The 25,068-nt window shown below is 37.2% G+C and overlaps 1 protein-coding gene across 1 annotated transcript; it reads left to right on the top strand.

The window, feature by feature from the left end:
- The first annotated feature begins 216 nt into the window (after positions 1-216).
- On the top strand, positions 217-20,515 carry RAB33A (RAB33A, member RAS oncogene family). Its single transcript, XM_053713579.1, is given in 5 exon segments — positions 217-273; positions 4,177-4,420; positions 20,170-20,205; positions 20,208-20,327; positions 20,330-20,515. Coding segments are annotated over 4 exon segments (543 nt in total). The 5' UTR covers positions 217-273; positions 4,177-4,219.
- Positions 20,516-25,068: the final 4,553 nt, after the last annotated feature.

The following is a 25,068-nucleotide window of genomic DNA, read 5'->3' as shown; positions in this document are numbered from 1 at the left end:
GTTTTGTGTTTTAAGGATATGAACAATTTTGATGGCTGTGTGTAATAATAAATTGACTGCAGGAACACTGACTTTGAATGTCAGATAAAATCAGCAGCATCCATAGTTTGAGAATGAGAGAGAGGGAGGGAGTTGGAGAGGGGGATGGTGGGAGGGGTGGATTAGGGGTGCAGTACAGAAGAGGAGGAGAGAGTGGACCAGGGGAGGGTCACTGTTTACTGGGTGTGATTGTGTGTCAGCAGGCTCAGGCAGCATCGTCAAGCATCACTGCAGGTTGTATATTATGTTGAATAGTGCTTTGTTGTGTCTCTGTATTGGTGTAGGTGATAATGCCAGTGTAACTGTTTTATGTATGATTATGTCTGTGTGTCCTGTGTTTAGCTGTTTGTGTATATGTGATTCTGCCATTCCTCTGTGTATACGTGTGACTGACTTTTTAATGTGTGTGTAAAGTATAGGAGAGATCCTGATGGTGTCTTGATGTGTATTGTTATGTATTATTATGATCCTGCACTGTATATTTATAAGTAATCATGCTAGTGTCACTGACTGTATATAATCCTGCCTGTGGTATTAGTGTGACATCCTTCCTATTAATGTGTGTGATATTGTTGCTTTGCTTGTGTTGTTATGTGTGCCAGTATCTTTTCTTGCTTGTGTAGGTTGCTGATCACCATGTCATCCTGCCTGTATATAGCTGTGTGTGTCACCATACCTACGTCACTGTGTGTGTATCTCACCTTACCTCTCTTACTGTGTACGTGCCATCCTTCCTGCATCTTTGTTTGTTAGTGTTATTTTACCTGGATCACCATGTAAGTACATCTTTTGTACGTCTGTGTTTATCAGTGTATCATTAGGCCTCAGTATGCACAATCTTTCCTGTTATCATGCTTGCCAGTGTGTGTGTTACCCCATATGTGTAACTGTGCAGTAGTAGGTTTCTTCCTTTATTATATATACCTGTGGATTTATGTGCCTTTGTATATTTGCAATTCTGTTTTTACCAAATGAATGTGTCTGTGTAGAATACCAGTAGAATGCACTAACCTGTGGTGACTCCATTAAGATGAGCATTGTTGGGGAGTTCTAAGCCAGATGGCCCTCTCTGTATTAACTAAAGGCAATTTCACTTAGTACAAAACATTTGCAGCCAATGCTCATTGAAACACCATAAAATATTCATTAGAGGCTTGTTTGTGCATTCATACACAGTAATTCCTCACCAAAATCACTACATTTAAAGCAAGTGACAAGCCTGACCAATCCCAGCATATGACCTCATTACTTTAATAGAACCTGAATCAGTTGGCACAGGCATGGTTCGCCTATTACTAAGTATATGAAGATTTGTTTAATCTAATTTGCTTTTTAATCCATATCTAAGTGAATATGGAGAGAGGTGAAATGCAATATCAGTATTTTAATATGATTTCATCTTCCTGTCCATTTATAGGGAGTCTGCATTGTGTCAATCATTTTTTTTTGTCTCTATCACCTTTTGTGTAAATCCCTGTTTAAGTAGCTGGGCCTCACTGAATCTTCTTTGCACATACATCTTTTTCTTTCATCTAAAGAACAGTGTTTCAAAATGTGTTGATATTGTTGTGTGTGTGTAGAATGCATGTCCCTATCAGGCTTAGAAATGCTTACAATTCTTTACAAATATTACTTTGGGGGTTGCCCTCTACACCTGTAAACAATAACACAGAAGTAATACTAAAAGGGACACTGAACCCTATTTTTTTCTTTTGTGATTAAGATAGAGCATTCAATTTTAAGCAACTTTCTAATTTACTCCTATTATCAACATGTCTTCGTTCTCTTGCTATCTTTATTTAAAAAATAAGGCATCTAAGCTTTTTTTTTTGTTCAGAACTCTGGACAGCACTTTTTTATTGGTGGATGAATTTATCCACAAATCAGCAAGAACAACCCAGGTTGTTCACCAAAAAATGGGCCGGCATCTAAACTTACATTCTTGCATTTCAAATAAAGATACCAAGAGAATGAAGAAAATTCAATAATAGGAGTCAATTAGAAAGTTGCTTAAAATGTCATGCTCTATATGAATCACAAAAGAAAAAATGTGTGTTCAGTGTCCCTTTGATTGCTGATTTCTCAGACATGATATGCATTAAATTGAGTACTCCATTTGTCCATCCTTTCCCTATATATCAGTGTACAGATGGGAGCTACCCACCCAATAATGTCACAGAAAGTAGGTGTAAAACCAATCGCCACAAATGTAGAGTGCCGGTATATACCCATTAGTTTAGTGAGAAAGTGGTGAAACAGATAGAAAAGTGTGTGCAATGAGGAGGATGACAGAGAATGTACAGGTGAATAGGGAAGTGAGCAGCAGAGAGTATGTGGGGGAAGGGTGACAAAAATGAGAACTTGGATGTAAAAGTAAAATTTGAAGTGTACAGCAGGGCATTTTATAGGGACATGAAACCCAAACATATTCTTTACTGATTTATATAGAGTATGTCATTTTAAACAACTTTCTAATTTACTTCTATTATCAATTTTGCTTCATTCTCTTGGTATCCTTTATTGAAGGTGCAGCAATGCACTTCTGGGAACTAGCTGAACACATCGGTAAACCAATGACAATCAATCACTAATCAGCAGCTAGCTCCCAGCTCCTCGGCCTCCCTAGGTATCCTTTTTAACAAATTATACCAAGAGAACAAAGCAAGTTAGATAATAGAAGTAAATTGGAAAGTTGTTTAAAATCGAATGCTGTTTCTGAATCATGAAATACATTTTTTGGGTTTCATGTCCCTTTAAATTTAACCTGAAGCACTTTTGCATAAATGCCTCTGACACAAATGCTCACACATTCTGTGATCATTTTTCTTATGCGCACGGCTCGCCTAGAATACTAGGTTAAGATGCCCACACACACAAACAACACGTACACATGCTCTGAGTGCTGAAGAGTCATTAGGAAATCTGAAAATCCTCAGGGATCCCACTTTGAGGAAAGAGAAACTGAAAATATAAAATCTTTCAGTTAATTGCCTTGGATGTTTTCAGGGGTGTGGTTTTCTAGCATAGCTAATCCATCTGCAATACAAACGTTTTCTCTAAACGCTTGGTCTTAGCTATACACTGTCCATTAACCATTATAAATAAGCTTCTTTTTAAGCAGTAAAATATATTTAATGAATAAAAATTCAAAAAAGAAACAAATGTGAAAACTGGGCCTCCAGTGCCATCCTGGATCCCTTTTGCTGAAGTGTGATGCTATAAAACATAATAATACCGTGCTGGTGGCAACAGCAGACTCTGTAAGTTTCTTATGGTATCTTGTCTGCCAGAATGTAACCAAAAATCAGTTCTTTACCATATAAATGTGTGTAGTAGATGCTCTAAAGCTATGCCAATAATGCTATTCAAAGTCACATCCCTGAGGAGTTTTGTATTCATCTATTTCATTTTTATAACAGTTTATGATTCTGCCTGTGTTCTACATGAATCCTTAGTGATGTGCTTGACCTTGACAAGCTTATTATGTCCAAGGGAATGTGACATGTGGGTGTCTTGCCTCTCTCCACACTTGAATAATATAACAGCAGTTAGTACACTGATTGCCTAGTTTATAATCCTTGCCTCTTCATGGTGCCAGAGTACCATCTCTGTCTAGCTTTTCCATACCCTCTCTCATCTTGTGTTTTTCTGCAAGCTCCCTTACCCTCTCACTGTTTGTGTACTACATAATAGAGACAGATGATAGTTCTCCCGCTATGAATTTCCAGTAGGACACTTCTGCTATTACACTACAAAATGGTATCACTACTTACATTATCCTAGTTTGTCATCGACACGTATGCCTTTGGGGTGCCATTTTCAACCACAATTGAACAAGTTTATCATTTCTGTCATTATGTTTAAAGTGTTGTACTAGATACTGTGTTACTTTTTGCAGGGTATGTTGCCATTTTTTTCTTGTGGTGACATTATTTCTCCACATTTCACAGCAAGCAAGTTGTGGGGGAAGCCATCAGAGGCTTTTACAGTTATTTGTGAACTGCAGAAATTTCTTTAGCTGTTTAGGCCAAAAACTTTTTTCCCTCCTATATTGTACAAAGAAAATGTGTGATATTCGGTTTGTTTGTCTGTGGGTTGTATATCTTATTCTGATAAACTGCACCTCTCTCTCAACAGCCATCCTTGTTCCTCCTGCAGATGCAGCGTGCGCGAGCTGTGTATGGCGTGCCCGCCGCCCTCTTCTTTAGAGGACTCAGTCCAGCTGAGGATCTTTAAGATTATTGTTATTGGGGATTCTAACGTGGGTAAAACGTGTTTGACCTTCCGATTTTGTGGAGGGAGCTTCCCAGGGTCCAGTGAGGCAACAATAGGTGTAGACTTCAAAGAGAAGACAGTGGAAATTGATGGAGAAAGAATCAAGGTGAGGACTGGAATGTAATTTACATTTTATCTCCAGGTGTAGCACACACAATTCACTTCTGTCTCCAGCATTTGGACACATGCAGTGTTAACTTGATCCCATAATAGCGACACATAGAGTGTGTGCAAATCACACATGTTCCCAAGTGTAGGACACGCTAAGTAACACTATATTCATGGGTATAGGATAAGCAATCACACATTTTACAATGTGTAGGGCACACACATTAAAATATTGCCCCTATGTGCAGAATAAAAACTAGTACCTCATGTACACTCAGTGATGCGGCACACTCAATGATTCCTTTTGTTCAAGAATTATAGTAACTCAAGAATCATCAATCCAGCCAAAACCAAACTTATAAATCCTCTAGATCAAACTGTCACATATGAATTTGGATTTTCTGAAGCAAAAAAAATCAGTCTCAGAAATGCAAACAGATTTTAAAAAGTTTTAAACACCAGAACCTATCCAATCCATCAAATAATACAATTTTCACCAGTTTACCTTTTTTTTTTTTTTAAATGTTCAAAGAAGCTTTATTTAGATCAACTGAGTATACATGTCGCACATTGGATATTCATAACACATATCAAGAATATTACAGCGTACAATATTCTCAACATAACAAAATAAAATAAGCTTATTCTCGAGTACAGCACATGTCCAGTTTGATCTCTCCTTGTAGTAACTTAGACCTCTTTTGGGTCTGCAATAAACATTATAAATGACCCGTCAAAGTCCATATTCATTGGGTTTCAGTCTTTAAGCGGGTACAACATATTAACAGAAAACAGTTAAAAAAACAATGGCTGTACATCCTTTTGTGATACCATTGGGGTCGCCGCCAAGTTCAGAGTATGGAGGGGGGGATCTAAAGGTGAGGGGGGGGGGGGGGGTTAAGGTGTTTTCCGTAGTAATGTTTTGCCTTTTTTTAAATATCAAATGCAAGACCTTTTAACTCATGAAAACCAATTTGCCATAGCATACAGTGGGTATTGAAATTAATCACCCCCCCTTGAAAATAATCACATTTTGTTGCTTTGCAGCCTGAAATAAAGATATACACAGTTTTTGTTTATCCAGTTGTAATTACTCAGTGCAACTTATAACATCCAAGCGAAAGATTTAACACCAACATGTCAGACAAAAATAAAGACAACTAAAAAACAGAATCAATGAGTTGGAAAAAGGATCACCCTCTCCTAAAATTACTTGTAAACTCAATCAGATGTAGCTAATCACCTTCTCAACGGCACACACAAAGCCATTCAACTTTCAACTGTGATCAGCTGTGGGCATATTGATTAGCTCAGCATGAAAAGAGCTTTCCTGGAGCATCTCAGTCCCTGGTAGTGCAACTGAAGCAAACAATCAAATATGGGTGGCAAGGCACTGTCAAAAGATCTCCTGGATAATGTTTTGGACAGGCAAAAGTCAGGAGATGGATACAAGGAAATATCAAAGGCTTTATCAATGCATAGAAGCAAGGTGAAGTCTATTATTAAGAAGTGGAAGGTATTTGGTACAACACAGACCCTCTCTGGATCAGGGCGTCGCTCCAAACTGGATAAGAGCCAGGAGGAAACTGGTCAGAGAGGCTACCAAGAAGCCCACAGCAACTCTGAAGCAGTTGCAGTAATTTATGACAAAGAGTGGTCATTGTGTGCATGTGACAACAATATCACAAACTCTCCACAAATGTGGCTTGTATGGGAGGGTTGCAAAAATAAAAGCCACTCCTCAAGACAGGCCACATGCAGTCACGACTGAGTTTTGCCATAACACACCTTGGAGATTCTGAGGCCATATGGAAAAAAGGTGTTATGGTTGGATGAGACTAAAATTTAATTATTGGCCTCAACACCAAATGATATGTGCAGGCACTGGAACACTTTTTAGGATAGAAGGAATAATAGATGGGGCAAAATACCGTTAAATTCCTAAAGAAAATCTGCTGCCCTCTGCCAGGAAGTTGTAAATTGGAAGAAGGATTACCTTCCAACATGACAATGACCCAAAGCACACAACAAACATGACCACACAGTGGTTTAAGAAGAAAAAGGTGAATGTCCTAGCATGGCCTACTCAGAGCCCAGACTTAAACCCCATTGAATATCTGTGGCATGACTTGAAGACTGCAGTCCACAAACGGTCACCATCAAATGTAACAGAACTGGAGCAGTTCTGCAAAGAAGAGTGGGCAAATATTGCACAGTCTAGATGTGCAAAGTTAGTAGAGACATATCCCAACAGACTAAAGGCTGTAATTAAAGCAAAAGCTGGTTCAACAAAATACTGACACAAGGGGGTGATCCTTTTTCCAACTGAGTGATCCTGTTTTTGAATTGTCTTTATTTTTGTCTGACATGTTGGTGTTATATCTTTCATTTGGATGTTATAAGTTGTAATTACAACTGGATAAACAAAAACTGTGTCTGTCTTTACTTCAGGCTGCAAAGCAACCAAATGTGATTATTTTCAAGGGGGTGATTATTTTCAATACCCACTGTATATTGGCTGCATTTTTAAATTTGTTTTTGAGGGGAGGGGTCATGAGAGCAGCAGTTTCCTTGTTTCATTAAAAAAATGAACAAATGTGACTTTTTTGACTATGAAAATCATCAGAATATTCTTTCACAATTGCAATTAAATATTTGGGGTTTATAAAGAGTTAAATCAAAATTTAACACACTTATAGGAAAGAGTTAATTGCACAAATGCTGCATTGCTCTTTCTAATAGACAAACTGAAATCTAATGCATAATCAAGTCATTAGTAACAAGTAATTACTTTTTTAAGGGTTAGTAAACATAGTTGTGTACTGCAATATATTACAAATGTTGTAGTACTTACTCATAATGAGAATTTTTTAAATCAGATTACAAATAGTAGTTTAGCCCCTGATTGGTGAATGATTACTTACAGTGTCATATAATACTTTGTGTACACAGGCAGTACTCTCTGCATTTGCTGGTCTTAATTATTTATCACTTGTATTCTCCTTACTTTCTATGGGTTGCATTGCGTAGTAAAGCCTTAGATTGGCTGTACCATCTGCCTACATACCAGTGACAACACAGACTACTGCAAGGTGTGGCAGGCTCTTTGAGTAGTCATGCACCAACTGGGATACTAAACTACTATTTCTAAATCAATTAAAAATAAAATCTCTCTCTATATTAAAAATAGTCTTTCTAAAAAAAGAAGAAGCCTTAAATAGCTCATTTGAAAACTGATTTCACAAAGCAAATGTTAAGATTGGAATTAAGGCCATGGGTCCTTTATCTTGTGTTCTAAAATATAATTCTGAATATTACATTTAACACTTTCTGCAGATTTTAAAGCACAAATAAAATAGCACACAGAACCTATTTGACCTTACTTACCTCACTATTTCTAGTAGTGAACCAAAGTATATAAATATTAGTACAAGCTATTATATTGGTTATGGTCACCTATGAGATGTTGATCCACATTTCACTACTTTTTATTCTGCTGGGACATAGTGGACAGGGTGACTAGAAAACCAACTTCAAATAGGGACAATTAATCATTGTAATTGGTACTAAATATTATTACACAAGATAGAGGTCTATCAATAATTGGTGCTAGAACATTTTAATACTATGGGAGACATTGCAAAAATATGTAGGTAATGGTATCCAAATCTACTATCCAAATAACAAGCCCATGAAAGTATCATTGTATTACTTCAGGAGAAAACTCCCAATACTAATAAGAGCTGGGGAAGCTGGGTACAGATAGACATAACAATTATAAAACAATACCCCTATAGACCACACTTATCAAATGTAATAAAAAAAGAGGAAACAATCCCATCAGTAACAGAAACGATAGTGTATTCCAGGGGCGAATCCAGAGCCTGATATTGGGAGGGGCATTGTGCCAGATTATTGTGTGGTAACACGACCCATGTACAAAATTCTGTTGTTTATAAAACTGACAGATTGGTAACTGCTAATTTAAAGATTATTGGCTTAAATTCAAGAACAAAATGTTAAACCTCATTAGAAACAGCATGACGTTGTCTGTAATTTAGGAATAGAATTCCCCATCATAAACTTAAATGCTGACACATTTTTTGTATTAGAAAGTCCTTTAAAGAGTTTACAGTCAGAATAATACGTGAATGCTAAGGTTTTGCCTTTATCAGGTCATCTAGATCCACATCCTTTTTGCAACTACCCTTTACTTCCATGAAGGTAGTTTTCATATTGTTGCAATCATTGAAAATAAATGAAACAGCCTAAATGATATTCTGAATACTTCAATCCTCCACTACATCCAGTTTCAACTGTAATTTAAAATGGAGCAAACACACAATAATGTGCCAAATGTCAGCCATAGAATTTCCAGCAGGTTTAGGTATTTCTTTAAGATTTTAAAACACATATTTATATGCACCCTTTCATGGTATCAAAGGCAGAACAAAGTAATGTAATAAAAAAAAATTGAAATTAAGATTTTAAAAAAATCTTGTGGCAAAGTTTTTTAAGTAACTAACTGGGTTTATTCATATATTTTGGCTCTTTGAAGATAGAAAATATGAGTCCTGCACATGAAAGAAAATGATCAATGATTAGGCTTGCCACCTCGGCCATGTTCTCCTGGACACTTATGAGTTACACATACTGTAGGGTGTGCAGGGAGGACCATGTATTGTGCTGTTTATCAGCACTATTCATGTGATATCCAGAGGCACAATACATGTTCCCCCTGCAGCATGTGTAACTCATAAGTGTCCAGGAAAACATGGCCGAGGTGGCAACCCTATCAATGATATAAAAGAAAAGAAAATGATTTATTTTACAGTTAATGTTAGGTAGGATTGAGGTTCAGCGGTGTAGAACAGTTTTTTGTTCACTACTCTGAAACTCACAGGAAACACACACACACGTGTGTGTATATATACTGTATATATATATAGATATATAGACAAACACACACATGTACATATACACAAAAATATACACATAAACACATGCACATACACACACCTACACATATACACACACCTACACATACAGTATATACACACCTACACATATACACACACCTACACATACAGTATATACACACCTACACATATACACACACCTACACATACAGTATATACACACCTACACATATACACACACCTACACATACAGTATATACACACCTACACATATACACACACCTACACATATATACACACCTACACATATATGCACATACACACACCCATCAGTTGCCAACTGATCCATTTTTTATGTTTAAATCTTTTTATTAAGATATTTTGTTCAAACAAAACCTTATAAACAATAAGTAATATGCAAAAACTTTGCATCTCTCTTCCTTATTATACATCTTATTTAGCAAAGTCCAGTAATTTGAGGAGGTATCTCCTGATGAGGTTGCTTCTTTCCCCTCACTAAATGTCCAAACAATATTTTCCAAGTTCTGGAAAGATTCCCTGTATCTCATGTGCAGGATTAGGAGAAATTTGTGTTTGTCACTTGGTGAATATTCTACCAGTACTTATTGTTATATCCAAGTTGTACATTAAACATTGAACGACTAAATTAACTAAGTGTACTGTAGTACAGAAGGGTATGATAGATCTAAACAAACTGAAAGGGGAAAAAAAACAATAATTAACTGAATAAACAAATTAAAATGAGATACCAAGATGTTCTTAATGACCCTGTTGGGTTGGTGAAATGAACTTTCATTTTAAGTGTCTGATGTACCCTTTAAAATCCAATAGTACCAAACCTTATCGAATAGTTCTTTTGTATCCAGGACTTCTGCTGCTGATTCATACATTTTGTATGTTAAAGATATTTTATTTCTAATCTCTGCCCAAGTAGGCACATTTGTTTTCCAATATTTTGCTATGCAGGTTCTAATGACCGTACATACTATTCTTATAAAGGCATTAATATGTTTATTATATTTTCGTATTGGTTCATGTAAAAGCGTTTGTGACATAGATAGCTGTATTTGTTCATCTAAAATGTCGCTAAGTAGGGCCGATAATTGTTCCCAAATTGGCTTAATTTGGTCACAGTCCCACCACATATGACGATTTGAGCCTATAACTCTGCATCCTCTGTAACAAAGCCTGTTGTTAGTGGGGGATATATGTGAAGTTTTTAAAGGTGTCAAATACCATCTAAACATGGTTTTAATTGTGTTTTCTCTCAGGTCAGCAATCAAGAGACCTTTACATGCAGAGTTAAAAATATCATTCCATACTTTCTTCTCTTTTGTAATGTCTAAGTCTGTTTCCCATTTCAAAATTATTAATGATTTTGTGTCATTGCCTGTTAATTGGATCACTGTGTATAGTCTGGAGATAGTTTGTTTGGGTCTATGTGGAGTTTTCAATAGGATCTCTATGATTGTAGACTTTGAGTAATGTGGTGATCGGATATATCGGATATATTGTTGGGTAGCTGATGTGACTTGAAGATATGTATACCACTGTAGTTTCAATGGGTTTAAGATGTTCTGTAATTGGTTAAAAGTCATGGAATTCCTGCTGTCCACTATATCTGCTACCCTATATAACCCCCTGTTTTCCCATTTATCCACTATTATTTGAGTTTCTTTAGGTATAAGGTATCTAAGAGGGGTCAACAATGAGTGTGTTGGAAGTAGGTTCTTTAAATTAGCCATCGAAGACCATATGTGAACAGTGGAATCTGTAGTAGGGGGTTTATACTTCCCGACTTTACTTGTTCTGAGTGAATTTTCCCATAAAATCTCATCTGAGTGAGAGGACCCGTATAGATTGGCCTCCAGTTGGGTCCAAAGGACCTCTCTGGAGTTGCCTCCTAATAAAACCGTTTGTGCTAATCTCGATGCATTGTAGTAGTCTAATAAATTTGGAGCTCCCACTCCTCCTAGTGTTCTGTGTCTTGTAATAGTCGAGATTGGGAATCTCGCCATTTTTTCCCTCTGATAAATGCCACTAATTCTCTTTGCAGAGTCACTAAATCAGGTTTTAGCAGGCGGGGTAGAATAGTCATTTTTACTGCTGATAATCTTCCCAGCCAGGAAAATGTTAATGTCTTCCACTTATTTATGACTCTTCTAATTTCTTTAAATATTGGCAAGTAATTATGTTTATAAAGTTGATTAAACTGTGTGGTGAGATGGATCCCCAGATATTTAAGAGATTGATTAGCCCACTTTAGGTAAAAAATATTCTCTATTATCTTTTTAGTATGTTGTGGTAAGGCTATTGTTATAGCTTCACATTTGTCGAGGTTGATCTTATATCCTGATATTTCAGAAAATTGGTTTAGTAAATTATAAAGATTGGGTAGTGAGATAAGGGGTCTTGTCAGAGTCAGCAAGATGTCGTCAGCGAAAAGTGTATGTTTGTAGTCCCTATCCCCTATCTTCGCGCCCATGATGTCTGGGGTAATTCTAATTTTAGCCGCTAAAGGTTCGATGCACAGAGCAAAAATGAGGGGGCACAAGGGGCAACCCTGCCTTGTACCATTAAGTATGGGGAAAATCCTAGACCTATATCCAGAGTTTGAAACCTGAGCCGACAGTGTTCAGTAAATCATTTGTATTGTCTTAAGGAAAGAGCCCTCGAACCCCATATGAGCCAGAACCGCCTTCATGTAGTCCCAATCTATTCTGTCAAATGCCTTCTTCGCATCCAGAGATAGAAGCAGAGAAGGCATCCGATATTCACCAAAAAAATGTATGATGTTGATCGTCCTAATATTATCCAGTGCTTCTCTGTCCTTGATAAAGCCCACTTGATCCGGGTGTATAAATGTAGGAAGAATTTGTTTTAATCTATTGGCTAGGATTTTGGTTAGTATTTTTAGGTCTTGATTTATGAGTGAAATGGGGCGATAATTGGAACACAATCCAGGATTTTTCCCAGTTTTTGGGATTACTACTATTTTGGCCTGTAACAGTTCCAGAGGAATCGAATGACCCTCTAGAATGTGGTTACATAAATCAGTAAGATGGGGAACTAATATATCTTTAAAAGACTTATAATATTCGCAAGCAAAACCATCTGATCCTGCCGCGTTCCCCTTCTTAAGGTCTTTTATAACTGTTAGGACTTCCAACTTTGTGATTGGAGCATTAAGGATGTCCCTATCCTCTTTGGAAATAGATTTTAAATTTGCCTCTTCCAAGAAAATCTTGGTTGTTGTGCTTAGGTTTGGGGAGGATGTAACTTTTTTTTACTGTTGTATAATGTTCCGTAAAAGTCTGCAAACGCTTCTACAATCTGCTGTGGGTGAGTGGTTCGAGAGTCATTTGTAAGCAATATCTACGGAATATTTGAAGTTTTGCAACTATCCCTTAATTTGTGTGCTAGGAATTTGTCTGGCTTGTTTGCAAAAATATAATATTGTGTTTTCAGCTTTTGAATTGCTCTCATTGATTGTGCGTTCACCAGGGCTGCCAGTGAATGTTGTTTGGTTTCTAATGATGTAAGGATACTTGGTCTCTGAATAAGTTTATGTTGAAGTTCCATTTTCTCTATTTGCCTATGAAGTTGTGCTATGTAGGTTTTGTGCAGTTTAATTTGGAATGATCTACTCTGTATTAGTAGCCCCCTTATGTGTGCTTTGTGTGCTGCCCATGGGATCATTGGATTATTGGTAGACCCTTTGTTAATAGTCCAGAACTCAGATAATGATGTTGTGAGTTTGTTCATTCTTAGCGGATCTTTTAGATGAGTGGGGTCATAAGTCCATGACTTGGTCCTCTGATAATAAATGCAGATAGAGAATGGAATGATCTGACCAAACACAGGTATGGATTGCTGAGGATCTAAGTAGTGGTTGTAGTATCCTGCTGGTATAGATATAAACTATTCTGTATAGCTTTTATGAGCCGATGAATAGTAGGTAGTGTCCGTAGTGGTCCCATAAAGGGTAAACCAAGTGTCTATAAGTGTGTGGGGAGCTAAGTGTTCTTGTATGTTGTTGACCAGTCTGTTATGTCTATGTAATTTTGAGTTAGGTTTGTTTGGTGTATTCAGCCTTGTCTTCGTTGTAATGTTAAAGACTCCCGCTAAAATAATTCTATATTGGGACCAGTTAGTTAATAAATTAGAAATATTACGGAAAAATACATGTTGATTGTCATTGGGGGCATAAATGTTGCATAGAATGATGTCTGAGTCAGAAATCTGTCCTTTGACTATTAGGTACCTGCCTTCCTCGTCCGATATTGTCGATTCGTGTTTGAATGCTAGTGTGGAATGAATTAGTATCGATACTCCTCTCTTTTTTTTATCTGTGGTTGCATGATAGTGCTTAGTGTAGTTCCTTGACCAATATTTGGGGATTTGTGCCTTGGTAAAATGGGTTTCTTGAAGGAAAACAATGTTGGCTCCCAGATTCTGATATTGATTTATGGTTGTGCGGCGTTTAACATCTGTGTTCAAACCTCTTACATTGTGTGAGATAAAGTGTATTTGGGGAGTCATGAGGTTAATTTAGGACAGTGCCGTGTTAATATTGATTTGTATATGTAATTTGTGTGTATTACTAACCTGAGTAGGACCTGGAACTCTTCTGTAAGAGGATGGACGTATTGTATTCCAAAGGTTTTAGGTACAATCTCGGTATCTCTAGCTAAACTACAATAGAAAAAACAAACAATAAATAACAAACATAATATAGATAAATAACAAAAGTCCCCTTTGAGGGGCTGAACATACATTAAAGTCGGCTGCATTCACTTTATGGAAGCAAAAGCTGCGTTTATATGTATTTAAATAGATAAAACATATGAAATCAGTAACATGTGTTGTGTTTATTATTATTAAATTGGTAAACTGTGATTAAACCTAGGAACCTAGGTGCAGTTCAGTTGACCTTGTGGTCTGTACTTTAATGTAACTTAAAAATTCAGTGTAAATAAAGGATACATGTGCTCAAGGATCCATTGTTGGATCAGTGTTGAATCAATGTTGGAAGCGGGGTGCATCCTTAGGAATGTCATTTCTTAAATCGTTTCCTGTCCACTTTCACCCATTTAGATGGGTTTGAGATATTAGGTTTCTGTGGGGGTGATTCTTCATTAGGGATGAGTGGCGGGTCTAGGCCCAGTATCTTGCATGTTGCCGATATTTCTTCTGTGTCTCTCAAAGTGATAGTTCTATTGTCTTTCAATATGTGGAGGGCAAAGGGGAACCCCCATCTATATTTTATCTGGTGCTTTCTCAAGATTGTAGTCAAGGGTCTAAGAAGACTTCTCCTTTGTAGTGTTCTAAGACTGAGATCTTGAAAAAATTTAATTATTGTCCCTTGAAAGGTAGGTTTATTTCTTGAGGCCTGGAGAATTCTTTCTTTGTCTTGATAAAATGAGAATTTGATTATAACGTCTCTAGGAGGGCTGATCCATTATTTATTGGGGCAGTCCCATTTTTTTGGCTTCCTATCCCTGCCTTTTCAGCTTGTCCCTCAATTCAGTCTGTGTATTATTTATGAATATTATGTGTAGTGCAGTTCTCCCACCACAGAGGGCGCTGTGGCATTAGTTTCATTGCTTACAGTATGATTGTTTTTCTGCAGTTTTCTGTAGTCTTCTGTTACATGTTTAGCAGTGTGATGTCAAGTAAGTAAAGCTATGATATGTGATATATAATATCAGGGTAGTAGGCAAGGGGCGATGAAGCCAGGCAGCTCAATAGTGTATATACTGAGGCTTTGCTTAGCTGGGGCTTAACACATTAGGCTTTTATGTGCTGGGACTAGAAATGACAGAACGATTAAAAAAATCAGATTTACTGGAGCATTTCTGGGTCTATTAACCTTTTGCTCACAATCACTGCTGCAGCAAAGATAAAAACATGAATAGTTACCTCATAAAATGGCACCTACTTATGAAAATGTCAGTAGTGTCTTAGCAAGTCCTCAACATATATGCATATATTGTTTTCAGCAGGTTAAAAATATTATTATATTATATATTAATTTCAGGCTGTGTAACGTCTATATAAACTAGTATGTTTTTGTGGTTTCCTGTTATACAGATGACGAAGGGTTAATAATTTAACCCTTGCTTACTTATTTTGGTACTTGCTGTAAAGTTATTCTTCCTATGCCAGTAATGTGCTTGAGAATAATGAAGGTGATGAGGAGCTTGATGATTTAACCTGCATTAAGGGCTATAACAGTGCGTAGCAAAATACTCTGTTAGAGAAATGTTATTATTGTACTATTATTTGCATATAACCAAATGTATAACCTCTGCAAAGTGATTAAACACATAATTAAAGTCAGTTTCAGAACAGCAATGCACTGCTGGGACCTAGTTGAACACATCTGGTGAGACAAATGTGTGTAACCACCAATAAACAGCTATCTCCCAGTAGTGCATTGCTGCTGCTGAGAATTGGTACATATCATTTTTAACAAAAGTACCCAAGAGATCAGTAAAAGTTAATTTAAAAATGACATGTTTTGTCTGAGTCATGAAAGTTGAATCCTGTTAAGCAATCAGTATGGCTAAATTATACTACTAGAACTTTATGTGCTTCTTTTTGGGGTCGATCTGAGTGGGCGGAGCTTTGCAAACCATAAATGACAGTGGCTCTGCTGCAAAGAGTCCAATGTTGGCAACTATGCACATGCTCATACACACACACAATAATTTACACTACAATTACACTGCTCCCTTTACAAAGGCAGCTTCATTTACCTAACCCTGCACACTACAGCACAGCCATCCCAATTCCACTAACCTAATGAAGTGGATTCCGGTACATGCAGCAGCACATCACCTTCATGTAAAGTCAAGCAGGGAACTTGCAGGGCGGGAGCTCAGGCTGGTGCTAAGAGAGCTCCGGGGCAGCATGTGCCTCACTTTTCTCTCTCTGAGTGCTGATCACTAACACTGGCTGTCACAGTGTGTGTACCAGTCTAACTCTGCTCTCGTGGGGGGAACAATTGCCCTGCCCTCCCCCCCATATCCACCACTGGTGTATTCTGAGTAGGTGCTTCAAAATAAAAATGAAACTTTCATGACTCCGATAGGGCATGCAATTTTAAACAACTTTCCCATATACTTATATCATCAAATGTGCTTTATTGAAGGCTAAACCTAGTTAAGCTCATATGCTAATTTATAAGCCCTTGAAGGCCGCCTCTTATCTCAATGCAATTTAGATAGTTTTACACAGCTAGACAGTGCTAGTTCATGTGTGCCATACAGATAACTTTGTCCTCACTCCCGTGAAATAACACTCGCCTAGATTCAATCAGCCAATCAGATTGAAGTTTAATCCGGATTGACCTCGCATTCTATTGGCTGATCGGAACAACCAATAGAATGCGAGGTCAATCCGATTGGCTGATTGGATCAGTCAGTCGGATTGAACTTCAATCTGATTGGCTGATTGGATCAGCCAGTCGGATTGAACTTCAATCTGATTGGCTGATAGATTCCTATCAGCCAATCGGAATTTGAGGGACGCCATCTTGGATGACGTCCCTTAAAGGAACCGTCATTCGTCATTAGTCCATCGGTTGAAGAGGATGGCTCCGCGTCGGCTGGATGGAAGATGGCTCCACTCCGCTCCAGATGGATGAAGATAGAAGACGCCGCTTGGATGAACACTTCAATCGGATGGCAGACCTCTTCTGCCCCGCTTGGATGAAGACTTCTACCGGATGGAGGACCTCTTCTTACCCCGCTTGGATAAAGACTTCTACCGGATGGAGGACCTCTTCTTGCTCCGCTTGGATGAAGAATTCGGCTCGGCTGGGTGAAGACGACTCAAGGTAGGGAGATCTTCAGGGGGTTAGTGTTAGGTTTATTTAAGGGGGGTTTGGGTGGGTTAGAGTAGGGGTATGTGGGTGGTGGGTTTTAATGTTGGGGGGGTTGTATTTTTTTAACAGGTAAAAGAGCTGATTACTTTGGGGCAATGCCCCACAAAAAGCCCTTTTAAGGGCTGGTAAAAGAGCTGATTACTTTGTAATTTAGAATAGGGTAGGGAATTTTATTATTTTGGGGGGCTTTTTTATTTTATTAGGGGGCTTAGATTAGGTGTAATTAGCTTAAACTTCTTGTAAAAAAAATTATTTTCTGTAATTTAGTGGGGTTTTTTTTTTTGGTATTATAGATTAGTTTATTTAATTGTATTTTAGTTTACCTAATTGTAGGTAATTTATTTAATTAATTTATTGATAGTGTAGTGTTAGGTGTATTTGTATCTTAGGTTAGGATTTATTTTACAGGTAATTTTGTAATTATTTTAACTAGGTAGCTATTAAATAGTTATTAACTATATAATAGCTATTTTACCTAGTTAAAATAAATACAAAGTTGCCTGTAAAATAAATATAATTCCTAAGCTAGCTACAATGTAACTATTAGTTATATTGTAGCTATATTAGGGTTTATTTTATAGGTAAGTATTTAGTTTTAAATAGGAATAATTTATTTAATTATAGTAAATTTATTTAGATTAATTTAAATTATATTTAACTTAGGGGGGTGTTAGGGTTAGACTTAGGTTTAGGGGTTAATAACTTTATTATAGTAGCGGCGACGTTGGGGGTGTGAGATTAGGCGTTAATAATTGTAGGTAGGTGGCGGCGATGTTAGGGAGGGCAGATTAGGGGTTAATACAATTTATTATAATGTTTGAGAAGCGGTAGCGCGACGGTTTAGGGGTTAATACATTTATTATAGTGGCGGCGAGGTCCGGTTGGCAGATTAGGGGTTAATAAGTGTAGGTAGGTGGCGGCGACGTTGGGGGGGGCAGATTAGGGGGGTAATAAATATAATATAGGTGTTGGCGATGTTAGGGGCAGCAGATTAGGGTTTCATAGCGATAATGTAGGTTGCGGCGGTGTCCAGAGCGGCAGATTAGGGGTTAATAATAAAATGCAGGTGTCAGCGATAGCGGGGGGCGGCAGATTAGGGGTTAATAAGTGTAAGGTTAGGGGTGTTTAGACTCGGGGTTCATGTTAGGGTGTAAGGTGTAGACTTAGAGAGTGTTTCCCCATAGGAAACAATGGGGCTGTGTTAGGAGCTAACGCTGCTTTTTTGCAGGTGTTAGGGTTTTTTTCAGCCAGCTCAGCCCCATTGTTTCCTATGGGGATATCGTGCACGAGCACGTTTTCCCAGCTTACCACTACCGTAGGCAACGCTGGTATTGAGGGTTGAAGTGGAGCTAAATTATGCTCAACGCTCCCTTTTCTGAGGCTAACGCAGCCATTCAGACAACTCTAAATACTAGCGTTGTCTTAAGGGTGCGCTGGAAAAAAAAAGGAGCGTTAGCACCGCAGGTCTTTACCGACAAAACTCTAAATCTAGGCGACTGTTAGGTTAAAATGCAAGTCTGTCAAAAGAACTTAAATAAGGGGGCAGCCTGCAGAGGCTTAGATACAAGCTAATCACAGAGGTAATAAGTATATTAATATATCCCTGTTGGCTATGAAAAACTGGGGAATGGGTACTAAAGGGATTATCTATATTTTTAAACAATAACAATTCTGGAGTAGACTGTCCCTTTTTAACCTTTAAAAATCATATAAATTTAAAGTAAAATGCAAAATAAAAATTGTCAATTAAAATACACATAAAAATTGCTCTCTTGGGAATGTGTCACCATATGTATTAATCATAGTCACAATTGCTATTATTGGTCTACAATCAAAAAAACTTATTCATGAAACTAATATCTCACTGAAAAAAATGTGCTGCAATGTCAAAAATATCTAACAACCAATCACTTCTTGACGCATAAAATGAGTTCCTCCGTCAAGGATACAGGCATCACAAAAACACCATCAAAACCTTACTAAACAACAAAATAAACAAAAACTCCCTCTATAAAACTGTCTCCACTATAAGAAAATAAAACGTCAAACCCCTTCAAGAGGAATAAAACAAAATAAAAGCAAGACAACCTCCTCAGCTTTAAATAGCCAATCACATGGGCAATCTCCTCTTTATGAATTCCACATGCTTGAACAAAGGGTTTAGGTGAAACATCAGACTACACCTCTAGAACACCCCCTTCAGAGTGTCCTCAGTCACCCCCCTTGTTTATATCTACTAGGTTCCTGAGACGCTTCTTGTTCTTTCCAGCAATGCTACTTTACCCATCAGCAATACTACTTTACCCCATGAATATTTTACAATTATGAACATTGCAAAATTCCCACTAACAAAAAATGCTGTAAAGAGTGAAACAAGCTTCAATGAATTTCTAACATGATCTCCCTGAACAAGGAGACCACTTAGTAGCATAATGAGTATTCATAATGTAACAATCCTAAAATATATCAAAAAGAGTGTACCATTCAAAGCTGGTATACGGTTGCTTGTAGTCATCCATATTAAATGAAACCCTATCAACTGTGTATGTTTGTGTCATTTCAATTGAAATAACACCAAAGCATTCAATGTTTCAAACAAATCCAGGATCCTAGTTTGCTACCACCCAAACTTTAAATTATCAAAGATATAGAATGTATACAAAAAAAATGCAAAATAAATTAATTGGAAACACCACCACAGTTTTCTTGTCATGCAGGTAAGGAGGTATTGTAAACAAATACAAAAACTATGTACCATTAAAATATTATAACTAGGGGTTTGACATTTAATCTGTACTATGGACCCTATGTTCTAAAATAAAGGTTCTTTTTAATTATACATGTCTGGAGTTCCACTGAGGTTTTTGATCAGTTTGTATTGTTTTCCACCATGAAACATTTTATCTTTGTTTATAGGTCCAGGTGTGGGACACCGCTGGTCAAGAGAGGTTCGGCACACTTTGGTGGAGCATTATTACAGGAATGTACATGGCGTAGTCTTTGTCTATGATGTTACCAAACTCAGTTCATTCCACAACCTTAGGACATGGCTTCAAGAATGTGAAGGCCATGCTGTGCCTGCTTTGGTACCTCGGGTCTTAGTGGGAACAAGAGTGACTTGAAGGAGCAAGTGGAGGTCCCTCCTGGCCTTGCATTAAGCTTTGCCCAAGCCCATAAGATGACTCTGTTCGAGACTTCAGCCAAAGATCCCATCACAGGCACAGACTGTGGAGAGCATATTTACTGTCCCTTTGCCCTGTAGGCTCAAGGCTCAAAATCTCTGCCATTATAGGAGCCCAGAGGGCTACGCAACCCTAGTAAGAGAGAGGTGATAGGAGGTGTCAGGAAACATGTGTCCATGCTGAGGAATATAGGAAATAGAAGCATTAAAGAAGCCTCTAACACTACACAAGTATTGAGAAAATTAACTCAATAATAAACGGGAGAAGGAGCAGAAAAGAATATTTATTAGGCTCTTTTAGTCCTTGAAAACAAACATTCTGGAAGAACAAGTGTGTGTGATGGAGAAATGATGTGTCAACCTTTGCAGATGGCCTTTAAGTTCAGGACCAAAATAGTTAACTAATGAAATTAGAAGAAAATATACTCACCCTAATTATATTGTATCAGTCTAAAAATACTCTAAATTATTTTGCCGTTTAGTGGGTTTGATATCAGGTTATAGGAGACGAATATACAGAGCAATAACCCCAATTCATTAAAATGGTGAGATCTCTCTAGTTAAACATATACAGTTCCTATGATATTTTATGGATTTTTTATTTTTTTGCAAGGTATGGGAGAGCTTGACACATTTTGGTGAATTGGCTTTATAGAATTACATACAAACTGAAATGGTTCATCTAACTAAGAGGGATCCACACTCTTAGTGAATCTTGGTGAAACGCTAAATATATGTATACAATATGGTCTTTATCTTTATTAGTATATAGATACTAAGTACAAAGTACATGTTTCCCTTATGAACACTGTCTTGAATCTGTGTGCATTTCAAACACTATTTCACCCCCTTCAATTGAATTCTGAACCTAATAAAGATTTTTTTTTTTACAAACTGTGTTAGTTTTTTGTGATTGTGTTGGATTTGTTCTATCACTTAACTTCCTTCCCCTTTTCTCTAACAAAGTTCTGTCTGTACATGCCTTGATCATTGCAGCTTCATCATTTAAAGAGACAGTTAATATCTTGAGACTGGAATATAAATGTTTATGCGCTCTACAATATATGTACAAACAAAACAATGGGGAACAAGTGCACCTCAATTCAAGGTAATAATCATTTTGTTATTGTTAGACCTTTATGATTTCTTTTTTTGCTCCTCCTCTTGATGACGCCAACCAATCCACTTCACCTGCTAGTGTCAAGGCAAAACCCTAGGATAAGTACAGGATGTTCTATGTAGGTTGCAGGGACAGCACATTGTATGTGTACACTGTATAACTGAAAAGATCTTTAAATGTATTAGAGTTGTACTCAACTAGCAGGTGAAGCTGAATGGTTGGTGTCATCAAGAGGAGGAGCCAAAAAAGAAAAACATAAAGCTGGTCTAAAAATACCGAATCAGATCTCACATATACTCTTGAAAAATTGCTTAGAAGGCAAATGAAACGCGTTGAGGTTGAGAGGTCCCTAACACGAGAGGCAATGGACAGTCCGACACTGGCACGGTAATCCTGAAGAGCAACAGATGCGGGATTTGGTAACAATTTTACCATGCTGAGATCAGTAACGGACTAAGTTTTGATATATATTTCTAATATTTTAATGTGTGAGTGTTTTTAACTGGTGTCTTTTGCCAATTAAGGGCTAGATTACAAGTGGAGCGCTAATTTAGTGTGCGCTGATAAATGGGCACACAATAAATAACCAGCCATTACAATTGGCTGGTTATTGCTACCGCGAGCAATATTGCTGCCGAAAGATCTCTGGTTAATTTTCAAAATATCCCTTTATTGCCCCTAAAATAAAAAATATTGTATTTTTTTATTTTAAAAAAATGTAGCATTTTATTTTTTAATAAAATCAAAAAGCACAAATCAGTTTTAAGGGATTAAAGTTGGGGGTGTGGAGGTATATACATATATATGTTTTTATATACATATTAACACATACAAATATATGTATATATTTATACTGAGTGACTTACCCCCTTCTCTGTGCTCGGTTTTCATGCTGTGTCTCACGGTATGAGAATGAGGCTCCCATTGGAGCATTATTACTAACTAGAGTACAAATATTGCGTTTGCAAAACCGATATTTTGCGCCTCCACTTGTAATATAAACACACAAAGAAAAGTCCAGCACACTCACCATATATACTCCTGTGCAGGCCCACCGATGTCTGCCAACATCAAAGAAAGCAAATGAGGAAAAACAAATGTAGCAGCACCAGTGATTATCAACAAATAAAAAAGGATTTTATTCCCAGGGCAGGATATGAGAAAATTACAACCATTTCGGGAGCTACCCCTTAGTCATGATGCATAGTTTTAACAACACTACACAGCCTCTTGATATACACACTGCAAACATCCAGAAGAGGCTAACAAAATTAAACATTAACTATATAATTTATAGCAACATTTACAGAAGTCATATTACTAGCATTAAACCCTAACATCCTCAAATGAACAGAATGCAATATAATATAGCAGAATAGTACACACTAGAATATATGTTAAACTAATTTTAGAAATACTGATTTAGAAAAAAGGGACCAATCCATTTCTTTATTCATACCATTAGGTGCTAAGGAGTTAAGGTCAAAAATCCAAATATTTTTCTCCTTTTTAATAATAGCTCCCTATCCTTTCTAGGTGGTCTGACCTGTTCTTTGTTTTTTTTTGGGAATTAGAGAAATTACCGCTGCCGCAAAGTAGGGGGAACACTTATTATGTTCGATAAAGTAATAGTTAAATAGCTTTAACTAAAGATGGAGCGATATGTAGTTGCAAAATTTTGTAAAATTCAGAGGGCAGACAGTCAAGGACCTGCTGCCTTATTATTCTTAGCGGCCTGCGATTGCTTCAAAATATCCTCTATAGTAATTGGAGCATAATTTCTGCTAAGCTCTCAGGGGGATTTTAGGAACCTCTAAATTTGCCCCAAATGTATCAGTTATTATATCTTGCTCTTCTGCCTCATATAGTTCCGAAAAAAAATTATAAAAAACTCTAGAGATATCTTTACTACAAGTGAATCTCTCGGTTCCCTTTCTGATGGCATTTATCTTGTTTCTGTTGTTAGATTTGGTCAATCTCGCCACAAATTTAGCGGATCTACCCGCATAACCGCAGTAGAGGGCCCTTTTGCCTTAGTATTACTGCTCTAGTTTTCTGTTAATTAAAAACATCTCGAGTGGATTTAGCGGAAATATATTTCTGCCAGTGAAGGGTTCGAGCGATCCGCAAGATATGTACTATATGTATTCTTAACATGATGGGACAGTTGAATTTCTTGTTGCCTAGATTTCCTTTTCATTTTACATAGATACGCCTTTACTTTGCCTCTTAACACAGCTTTGGCAGCTTCCCAAAACACTTCAGGTTTGCTTTCATAGTCTCGATTATTAACTCACATATTCTCGCCAATTGCTCGATCAACAATTATTAAATTTAAGGTTGTTCATTAGATATTTTGGAAAAAAATATAGATTGATTCATTGCTCTATCTGGCCGTGGAGAGTTACAAGTTTAATGAGATTATGGCGTGATCCTGATATCACTATATCCCCTATCTCCGCTTCCCCAATCTAGGCCAATCAGGGGTTCAGCGATCAGAAAAAAATCAATTCTAGAGAGTGCCTGCTGGCCTTTTGACAAGCACGTATAGGATCTCAGATCCGGATTCTGTAACCGCCAGATATCTATTAATCCCAATTGTGAACAAAATCTCTGCAAAATGCGGGTCTTTCTATCCGGGGTAGGACTACTTACCCCTTTAACCCTATCAAGAGAGGGATCTGCTATTAAATTAAAGTCCCCTGCTATAATAAGGTTCTGGCCTGTGAATTTGTGAAGATGTATAACTAATTTATCCCAGAACGCTTTATCAATGTTATTAGGTCCATATACGTTACCATAATACATATCGGGTATTATTATGTGTAATTTCTAAATTACAAACCGCCCTTCTGAATCTATGATGGAAGATTCTATCTTATAGTCAAGTCTTTTATTCAATTAAAATTGCCACTCCCCTCTTGCGAGCATTTAAAAAGGGCAGGCAATCACTTCCCCTACCCAGTTAGTCTGAAGTTTCGGAATTTCAGTAGCTTTTAAGTGTAACTCCTGTAAGAAAGCGGATATCCCGTTCTAGTTTTTAGCCATCTGTTTAATTATTGCTTTTCTTTTAATTGGGGAGGTTATACCTCCAACATTCAGGAGGTTAACTTAAATGGTACTGACATAGTATATAATATTAAAAAAAAATAGATTATACTCCTGAAAATAACATAATAACAATTTGCAGTGGAGGTGGGTACGAGAGGGAGGGAAGGCGGGAGAGAAGAGAGGACGAATGGGAGGGAAGAGAGAGAAGAAAGAGAAAGAAAGAAGAAGAGAGAAAAAAAAAAAAAAAAAAAACACAAACATTTGTAAGTATAAATTTAAAACACACCAATTTAGTAAAAAAGAAAACCATATACTCATTCTATATTCTGTTAATATTCATCTACGCAACCGTTCATCATCATTTCTGCTACCATTTCAAGGGATACCCATTTCTTTGCATAAAGACATTGCTTCCACGCTATTAATCACTACATAAGTCATTCCTGCCTTATTAAAACCTATA

Source organism: Bombina bombina, chromosome 1 (genome assembly GCF_027579735.1).
Source record: "Bombina bombina isolate aBomBom1 chromosome 1, aBomBom1.pri, whole genome shotgun sequence".
NCBI classification, from domain to species: domain Eukaryota; kingdom Metazoa; phylum Chordata; class Amphibia; order Anura; family Bombinatoridae; genus Bombina; species Bombina bombina.
The sequence above is the reverse complement of the archived record's forward strand: the minus strand, read 5'-3'. Positions and strand labels throughout refer to the sequence as shown.